Source organism: Pithys albifrons, chromosome Z (genome assembly GCF_047495875.1).
Source record: "Pithys albifrons albifrons isolate INPA30051 chromosome Z, PitAlb_v1, whole genome shotgun sequence".
Classification (NCBI taxonomy): Eukaryota; Metazoa; Chordata; class Aves; order Passeriformes; family Thamnophilidae; genus Pithys; species Pithys albifrons.
The window spans coordinates 17965572-17975517 of record NC_092497.1 but is presented as its reverse complement, the minus strand read 5'-3'; the positions used below and the strand labels follow the sequence as shown (position 1 = coordinate 17975517).

Genomic DNA, 9946 nt, shown 5'->3' with positions numbered 1-9946 from the left:
TAGTCAAAACAAAGCCTCAGAAATTTTAGGATCTCAGATTTGCACACAAAATTTGGACAGTTTAAGAGTCTTTCATTACTCACTTGTATTGCAGGCAATGCCATATTACTTATTTGTAAGCAGAATTTTCCAGGATACAGCACAGCTCAATGCAACTTTGAAGTACAAAACTGATCTCATTCTCATCTGCACAACCACTACCCCTTTCCCTCAAAAAATCCCTTTGGATTCACATTAAAAAGTAAAAATACCAAATTATTTTCAGAACTAATCACATAACCTTTTTTCCAGGGCTGGTGGGAAGTCCTCAGTGGATTAGCCTCAGTGGAAGATATTATCAGTCAAGATGTTTTTCTGGAAGTGTGCAAAACAGGTGAGTGGAAAGAACACACTTTCAACAAGAATATTAATTCAGTTTTATATACCAACTGCATAATGATGAACACCTGCAGACTGTCAGGAGGGATCCTACGTAGATGGTAAGTAGGCAGGTATGAGAACACAGCATGATGCAAGCTGCAGCCCACCCCCTGCCAGGGCCAGTGCAGGTACAATTCTGCTGTCTTGTGTGACTGTCCCTTTGGAATGCTTATAAATGTGTATGCACTTTTGTCTCAATTACTCAAAACTGTTAAACTCTAAGTGTAGAATTAATAAGGTTGTGCAGTATTCTACAGAACCAGCAATAAAATATTTACATCTTAAGTGTAAGGAAAACATGGACGGCAAGCCTTCTAGAACACTTCAACTGATATCAAAAGAATATAACCATGTTATATACTCACAATCTAAACCTAAGATAGAGCACCACTTGCAGAATATCCTGCCACAATCGTGCTGTGTGCCCCCAGAGGCAGGTGAAGATACTGACATGAAAAAAGACACTAATCTGAAATACTAATCTTCAGTAAAAACCTGGAAGTAAAAAATTCACCAAAACTTCCATTTTCAAGGTGAGTAATGCAGCTACAATGATTATGAAGAACTCAAAGGCAAGGTAGCTGCAATCTATAATCTGGTATGACAAATTCTGAACTGGTAGGTACAGGTTGACTTCTTTTTCATCAGCCACCCACAGATCTGAGTAATTCCTGTGGAATTCCATTGGCTTCACCAAATCAATATTGTGAAATGCTTCTTACTTCATGCAGTGTTTCAAATTCTTACACAGTATGATAATTAGACTGCCAACAATTTGATCTGGGAATATAAACTAACACTGTATTATTTATCTGCCAGAGTTTCATGTCTCTCTGTTCTAGGTGCTTTACAAAAGAAGAACAGAAAAGCATACAAACTAATTGAAATACTACAGAGACATTGATCTTTCTAAACATTACACCAGATACCTGACTTGTAGATTTGATAGCATTCAAAATTCCTTGCCCTTACGACCACTTGGTTACACAAATTCAAGATCTTTGCAAGAAGTAATTCATTTTTGACAATACAGTATTTTTTCCATGACAGATAACACATCTGATATTTTCAACTTTTCGATAATCCAGACAAATATTAGCCAAGCAGTTCAGTACAAGGCACTTTCAAATATCAGGTTCTGTAGGTTAAAACTGGCACTTCCCCTTGCCATCAAAGTTCGCAGATACAGGTTCTACCTTAGCATCAACACTGAATGTCCTAATGCCCTTTCCCCATCATTCTTCAGAACATGTGTTATGATACTTAATAATCATCTAAAACTGCATAATGAGTTTATTTGAATGATGCTGGTGTGCGTGTTAGTTTAATACAACTTTCAGCCATCCTTTTGGGCAAAGTACAGCATGAAAATGAAAGAGGTCATCTCTTTAGGAATACTGCAGTTGCCAACAGAGAAGAAAAATACTTTATACAAATCCTGAAAATTTATGCATTTTTTTAAAAATCCCATTTAAGAAGTTACATATTTCACTTACTGTTGTTGCTCAATGAAAATAAAAAGAAATTCCTGTAGAAAAGACTTGCCCATAAATGAGACAGTTGAACAGAAAGAGTTGTGTGTCTATGAATTATAGTTTCGGACTGCTTATACTCTGCCTTAAAGCTGTGTATTCTTTCTCTGTACTTGTGCAATGCAATTATATTAGAAGGCCCTCTTAAAACTGGGTGATCTATTGGTTTAGGGAGCTAAGGATTAATTCCAGATGTAGTCATGCTCTTCTAGCCCTTCAAACAGCAACTACTGCACCATCTGTTTTGTAATAGACAATTTCAAAGAGTGCCAAGGGGAATGTTAAATACATTGGTCAAACAGCCACATATACCTCACACACAGGAATCCTAGAGGTCATAGTGCCTCAGACAGATTCATTTTTTCAGGTTTTTCTCTCCATTTTTGCATTATAAAAACTCAAGGAAGAGCTCTCCTTCCTCTCAAAATAGGAAGGAGATATTTTCCAGGTTATTACCAGTGTTGACACGTATGAAGCCAAATTCAGACCTGAATTCAGTGGAATGACTGGAATTCACAGTGACCTATCTCTTCTACCTGCCTGGCTCTTGGATCTTTGTAGATTATTCCAAACAGGTTTGGTTTTGGGGGGCTTTTTGGAGTGTGTTTTTTGGTAGGTTTTCTTTTATTTCTGCCCAAACCAAACTCAGTAGCAGGAGGTTCATGCTAAACTGACTTCAGACTTGGCTGGTTGCCCAAGACAAATGAAGGGTGCAACAGGTAATAAAGGCTTATTTCAGGTCATGAATTTTATTTTTATTTTTCCTGGTTATTTCAGGAAGCTTGAAATAAAGAAATTATCTCAGTTTTTCTAAGTACAGTGTTATGCACCAATATCTGCTTATCAGGTATATAACAAAGATACACTCAGGTCTAGCATCAACATGACCTAAATTCTTCACAACAGCAAAACTGGAGTAAAAAACATTCTCTGAAGGTTTCTCAAGTACAAATCTGATCTTTAGAGCAGTAACTCGTGATTTATACCAAACAGTCCTGAGAAAAGGTCTGAAATGAAAACAAAAGGAAACAGAAAATCTGCTAGAAATTAGACAATCACAATTTTGTGCAGTTCTGGAGAGAATTTTTTTTCTTCTGCAGTGACATTAGGTAAATCATTGGTAAAAAGAATTAAATACTAGCAACATATCTCCAGTTCATTCCTCTTTGTTTTTTCCAGTGCATCCAGTCATATTTTATACCAATTCTTGTAATAAGTTTTGCTGACTTTGCTGTGGTTCTCTCCATTCAACATCACATGAAGAATCAGTGCCTTAGACTGTAAGCTTAGTGTCTGCATATACTCCAACTCCATCTAAAGGTTCAAAGCTTTCTGCTGGTAAGTAAGAAAGAAATTAATAGGAATAACCATTCTCTAGTATTACTAGAACTGAACTTTCTTTAAAGGACTGGCCATGTGGGTAGCATAAGGGAATTCCACACATACAGTAAGATTTTCACTTTTTCAGTATTAAACATTATTAAAACACAGAAAAGTCAGAAAGTAGAACAGGAAATACCTGTTCTGGAGGACTTCATCACAGCTTTTGAAATTAAAAACATCTGAAAGGAATACATTCTAAGAGGCTAATAAACACATTGGTGTGGGAGGATGCACACACACCTTTCAGCTACAGCAAAGGCCCCACTGCTTAGCACAAGATTTAATTTGAAACAATAAACACAATAACAAAACTCATTCTTGCAAACCAAAAAGTGTAGTTGTTCCACCCCTCACTGAGACTGATGTTCCTGGGATATAAGGCCTCCAGAATAAAGATGCATTCAGGGACAACTTTGTTTTAGACATTTTCTATTACACCTCTGCTTAATGCCTGTTTTTAAGAACTTTTGACTTTTGTTATCTGTTTCAGAACATAGTTAATAAATAATAAGGAAAAACACTACTCTATTTCTGTGCTTTCTAGTCACAAATTCTGCCTCTAAGTCATACAACACAAGGCTGAAGACAGATCTATCCTTCGAAAAACACTCAAGAATTGACTTAAAAGTGAATTATTTGTTGTATCTCGAAGAAAGAAAATTTAGAAATTCACTCTTCTCTCCTTCCTCCATAGTTGTCCTAACTCTAAGATCAACCCTAAATGTATAGATAAATCCTTCAAAGTTCACTGTTTTCTGAGAGGCTAATTTTCTGCAACTGAACCCAGCACTCCCCCACGTCACTCTAAGGATACCTGTGGTACATCTTTTGCATGGGAAAAATGTGTCAGCCACTTGCTAGCTACTAGCTGCGTCATACACACCATGTTAAAGTGATCTATTTCATTTAAGATGTATAGATCCAAAATTACATGGTCCAGACAAAAAAGAAAGCAATTATTTTATTCACTTGATACATGCTGTCTTCAGGAGAGTTCAACTGGTAACAGCAGTTAATCATTCACAAAAGATTACAGTTTTAATAAGTAACTTATTTGTTCCTAACAGAAGAGGATTAAGACACAATGTACTGAGTAACTGTACTGTTTCGGAAATAGTGGTATTTCTATCACACATATTTTGGAAAACGTTATCACTTTAATTTTCATTGTGTTTGTACCTCAGAGGCAAGAAAGAATTATTACACAGAAAAGTCTGTTTCCTTTCTCAGACATCTTTTGTAGTTATTTGAAAGCCTTCTTTTTTTTCCACTGGCAGTGTTGCATCCAGCAAGGATGGATATTCATGATCAGAGAAGGACAATGAAGCTGGTGAAGGAATTGGAGCACAAGTCTTATGGGGAGCAGCTGAGGGAGTTGGGGGTGTTTACTCTGGAGGAGGCTAAGGGGTGACCTCCTCACCCTTTACAACTACCTGAAAGGAGGTTGTAGGCAGGTGGGAATTGGTCTGTTCATCCAAGTAATTAGTGGCAGGACAAGAGGAAATGGCCTTAAGTTGTGCCAGAGGAGGTTTAGATTGGATATAAGGAAAAATTTCTTCACTGAAGGGGTGGTCAGGCTTTGGAACAGTCTGCCCAGGGAGGTGGTGGACCCTGGAAAGTTTCAAAAAACATATGGATGTGGCACAGAGGGACATGGTCTAGTGGAGAACACAGTAGTGATGGGGTAACGGTTGGACTCGATGATCTCTGAGGTGTTTTCAACCCTTAACTATTTTATGAGTCCACGATCACCAGTCCAAATCAAAATTACCAAACACAAACTCTGCTGATAATGACTGCAGAGTTCCCCCTTGTTCATCAGCCTGGAGGAGCTCCTCCCATTATCCTTGTGAGGTTACAAGTGTCACCAGACAAACACCACAGAAATAGCCCTGGCCACACACAGAGGTGGTTTGGGGGCACAGTAGTGCCCTGCAGAGCCACTGCCGTGTGATTCTTGGCAGCACCTCTGCAACCCCATGCCCTACCCTTTCCCCTGGTGAGAGCTGGTGCTCTTCCCCCATGCTGTCCTTCCACAGAATCCCAGAACACTCAGAGCTGAAGGAGATCCACAAGGATCCTTCAGCCTAGCTCTTAAGGAAACACCCCAAGGCCTCAGTGTTGTTATCACCACGCATCACTGTGCCTTTGTCCACTGGGATGCCCTGGCAGTCGCCGAGGTCGAACAGGCCCTGACCTGGAAATCCCGTGCCAGCACTGTGGCTGATCCATGGCTTTCACATGCCATATATACCTCTTGTGCGTTTAGCAGGTGTTTTAACACGTGCAAGGGTGGTCTCCTGGTGCAATGGAGAGCACTCCAGACTCTGAATCCCTAGGTCGTGAATTCGAGTCTCAGTGAGGACTGTCCCCTAGCAGTTCAATGCCTCCCTGCCATCCCATCCCGTCAGAGCTCGGATGCTGAGCAGGGTCAGCCCCGGTTAGTACAGCCTGCTGTGACAGTCCTGAGGACTTCACTGTCACTGTCCAAGCTCGCTCAGCCATTGCAGGTGGACCTTAGGACTGAAACGGTGGGGCCAGTTCTGCGTACACTGTGCCTCACCTAAAAAATCCACTGCGCAGGCTGGAAGGGCACACCCACGTGGGGAGAGCCCTCCCCAAATCTTCGTTCGCGAAGTTTGGCCATACAACACGTGCAAGGCCGTGGAGGAGCAATGTTTGCCATCAATGGCAACCCCCCTGCCCGGGGAGCTCCGAATCCCTCCTAAGATCCGACTTGCGAAGTGCTGTCCCCAAAACCTGAGTCTGGGAGCAAAGCCACAGCCGTTCCTCTCCTCACCCCCTCTCGCCCTCCGCCACCGCCTGCCCGGAGGCTGCGCTGGGCCGCGGCGCTCCCGGCCAGGCCACGGGGGCGGGCCGGGCTCCGTCGGGCGCAGGCGCCGCCGAGTGCCCGCGGCCGAGGGCAGCGCGCCCCGGGACGGCGGCTCCATGAGCTGCCAGGTAGGTCCGACTTGCCGGAGCCCCGCGGAGCGGCGGCCCGGCCCGAGCCGGGAGGGTGAGGGCCGTGAGTGACCGAGGATCCGCCGCTGCCCGCGGCGCCGGGCGGGCGAGGCCTGAGCGGCGGGAGCGGAACGCGGATCCGCGGTCACTCACGGCCCTCGCCCTCCCCGCTGCTCCGCACAGCCGGCCCGGGGCCGATCCGCATAGAGGAGAGCCTGGGAAAGCCTTTCTTGGCGTCCTGGCTGCGGCTGCATGTGGATGTGTGTTTTTGCGGTAGGGCCCTGAGCGCTGCCTGTTCCCCGCGCAGGTCTCGGTGCTGTATTTCGCCAGGAGCGCGGAGCTGGCGGGGCTGCGCTGCGAGAGCCTCTCGGTGCCGCGGCACATCACCTCGCTGCAGCTCTGGGAGGAGATCGTCAAGGCCCACCCCAGGTATCCTGCGAGTTACCAGTGACAGGCACAAAGAAACATGTTTTGTTGTTGTTGTTTTTTGTTTGTTTGTTTTTCTGTGAATACAAATTCGGCCCTTAGAGTCGAGCTGGAACACGTAGCAGTGCCTCGACAGCACAAGTGATGTTACCTTCTTCTGGTAATCTGCACCAAGCGTTTTGTGTTTTGTGTGGTTGGAAGCCCTGTGGTTTTATGTATACATAAGGAAAGCCCAGGTACAGTAAATGCACCCAGAAGTTGAGCCTGAGTAGCACAAGTGGCCATTGGCCAGGAGAGCTGTGTTGCTGTGTGAAAATTGAACTGTGTTATTAACATGTGGAGAAGGTTAGATGTCTCAAGGAGTCATCATGCACATCTGGGACAATATGAAATAAGTGATAGTGTGCAGGTGTTTTTAATCACTTAGTTTGGTCATTAGGAAGAAATTCTGAACAGAAGGGGTAATTAGATATTGGAATGGGCTGCCCAGGGAGGTATCATCCCTGGATGTGTTTAAGGAAAGACTGGATGTGGCATTCTGTCTAGCAGGCATGGTGATGTTTTGTCCAAGGTTGGACTTGATGATCTCAGAGGTCTTTTCCAACCTAATCGATTCTGTAATTATCTTTAACTGTACAGTTAGCCATTGGTCTGAGCTTATGGCACACTCCAGAAGGCAGATCAAGAAGGGAACTGAAGCTCCCACTGGCTTCCAGCTGCTCAACCCTGACACAGGAAATAGGTTCAGCCACTTTCAACCTCCTCTTCTATGAAAAATGCCAGTGTTGATTGCATTTCACAGGGAGTCTGGTCCTGAGAGAGCACTATGTGTGTGGTGTAAGGGCCTCTGCAGCACTGGTGCTCTTTGGGGCTTTAGCAGAAATGTCCCCTTATGTTAAAGCTGAGGAAAGGTGCTCAGTTCTATCAAGAATTAGTCTGATAGACAAAGATACAATACCATTTTGAGAGGGCAGAAGGGGGTAATAAAAAAGGAAGTAAGGTATAACAGAGGTTGAGGTCTTCAGGATTTAGTGTGTAATGCTCTGCCATTTCTTGTAGCTGTGGAATTAGGTGTCAAGGCACAATCTTTCTTTAGCAGATTACTCTCAAAGGCTATGAAAAAAATTAACTAGCAGTGGTAGCTGTTTCCAAGTGCGAAGCTCTAACAAAATGTTAGACCAGGGGCCTTTTCCTCAGAGAGAGAGTTGAGATTAAATGTGTTCTGGGGAAGGAAGCAGTAGGGAATATGTATATTCTACTTTGCAGTGCTGTAGATTCTAGTCCCGGGGCCTTAACTGTCACCGTCCAAGCTCGCTTGGCCGTGGCAGATGAACCTCAGGAGTTAAAGGGTGGGGGGTCAGTTTCGCGCATGCTGTGCCACCTAAAAAAAAATCCACTGTGCAGGCTGGAAGGGCACACCCATGTGGAGAGAGCCCTTCCCAAATCTGTGTTCCAGAAGTCTAGCCATGAGGATGATGATGATTGCTCTGTGTCAGAGGCAGCAGCAGCACTGTTGGTTGGTTTGCCATAGTTTGTCAACTTTGTCCTTTTATGAATATTGACTTGGAGCAGTACATTTTGCATTTGCAGTTACTTCACAGTGGCCTTGAAAATGCTTCTGTTCCTAGCTTTGCTGGAAAAACTCAACATAATTGTAGGGAATTGACCACAGACTTCTATTCACATTGCTAATGGATATTCAAACGGCAGCTTTAGCATTCTTGACAGTGTTCTTCTGTTCCACCCATCTTCCCCAATGAATTAGCTCACAAGTGACATTAATTAGAGCCCATCCTTCTAATGGTCACTTTAGTTTCATGGTTCTGCCCAGTTCTTCACTGGCTTGCTTTACTTTCCTGCAGTCTCTCCCTTCAGTCTGCCCTTTGAGTCAATGCTACTGTGTTTTGCTCAGCCTGTGCCTTACCTACTTTGGGCTATTTGGCTGGTAGGAAATAAGATGATTTTTACTTGTACTCTTTTGCTGTGTGCCTACTTGTTTCTAGTCAATACAGCTCTGCTGGCTGTGCCAGATTTTGTAGTCTCAAAAAATAACTGTTACCATACCTGCACCATCTAAAGTAAAATGTAGGCCTTCTTTTTTCTAGTGTCTTACTACCATTGCCTTCATGCTTGCTGTGTAATTCGCTTATTCATGAAAGTGACTCCCTGCCTCATGGTACCCAGAGCTGTGGACTCTCACAGCAATATCTCAGAGATGTGAAATAAAAAAAAACACATAGAAGGTCTGCCAGAAGGCACATCACATCTGCCCTCTTTTTTCTGTGGCTACTCCTCATCAATAGCAAGTTTCAGACCTGTAAGTGCAAAAGGCCCAAAGCCTCATAAAGTCTGAGCACACATAACAAGGGCAACTCTTTGACCACTGAATCTTCATGAGATCTCTTGAACAGCATCCCACAACGCTTCTTGGTCTGTAAGAAAATTGCTCCAGTCCTGCCAGACTGTATCAGGGCAATATTTCCTTCTTGGATGGTTGCTACTTCTTGAGTTACCAACTCTTTTATTACAAGCTGGTGCAGTGGGTGTGGTATACACTGCTTCATTCTGATACAGGCCTGTGACAAATCCATTTCCTGACTTTTGGAAATTATACTGAGTTGGTTTCTCCTTAGCAACTGCAAAAAAATCCAAGAGTAGGAGGTGGGGTTTTAATGTATTTTTAACAGTGTCTTGGAAGCAAAGTTGCATAAGTTTCGATAGTTTTTACCTCAGTTGCCCTAGACTGTGCACCAGTTTGTTGTTTAATGAAATCTCATGGTTAAATGCAAACACTCTATTCAAAAACCTATTTGTGCTCCTGCCAATCCCCCTCAGGCTTGCTGTCATCCAGGATCAAGTGGTTTTTGCTGTTCGGCAGGAGTACGTGCCTCTTGGAGATCAGCTCCTGATCCTGCAGTCTGGAGACGAGGTTGCCATCATCCCACCAATTAGTGGAGGCTAAAGCTGCCCAGAAGCTGTTAAGTAGGTATCACTTCTTGGTTAGTTTCCGGTGGAGCATAATCCTGTGCTAAAATATCTTAAGAATTCTGTATGATGTTCCATTAACCTTTTTTTTGTTTAGATTCAGAGATGTGACTGCAATTCTCTCCCTCCACCCCAGTACTCTTTTGAGAGAGCCTAACTTGGGTTTTTGTCTGGAGAATACAGCTGTGCTGACCAGAAACTATAAGTCAGTGCACCAGTAAATGATTAACATGTATGCA

General features: G+C 43.5%; 1 protein-coding gene across 1 annotated transcript; it reads left to right on the top strand.

The window, feature by feature from the left end:
* The first annotated feature begins 5959 nt into the window (after positions 1 to 5959).
* LOC139684629 (uncharacterized) lies at positions 5960 to 9684 on the top strand. The gene is made up of 3 exons (XM_071580760.1): positions 5960 to 6296; positions 6604 to 6725; positions 9558 to 9684. Exons 1-3 carry the CDS (start codon positions 6024 to 6026, stop codon positions 9682 to 9684), a joined length of 522 nt encoding a protein of 173 aa, XP_071436861.1. The 5' UTR covers positions 5960 to 6023.
* The last annotated feature ends 262 nt before the right edge of the window (positions 9685 to 9946 follow it).

Coding starts and splice junctions, on each gene's coding strand:
- LOC139684629 (XM_071580760.1), top strand. CDS start 6,024: ATGGCAACCCCCCTGCCCGGGGAGCTCCGAATCCCTCCTAAGATCCGA. Junction 6,297..6,603: donor GCGGCTCCATGAGCTGCCAG/GTAGGTCCGACT, acceptor TTCCCCGCGCAG/GTCTCGGTGCTGTATTTCGC. Junction 6,726..9,557: donor ATCGTCAAGGCCCACCCCAG/GTATCCTGCGAG, acceptor AATCCCCCTCAG/GCTTGCTGTCATCCAGGATC.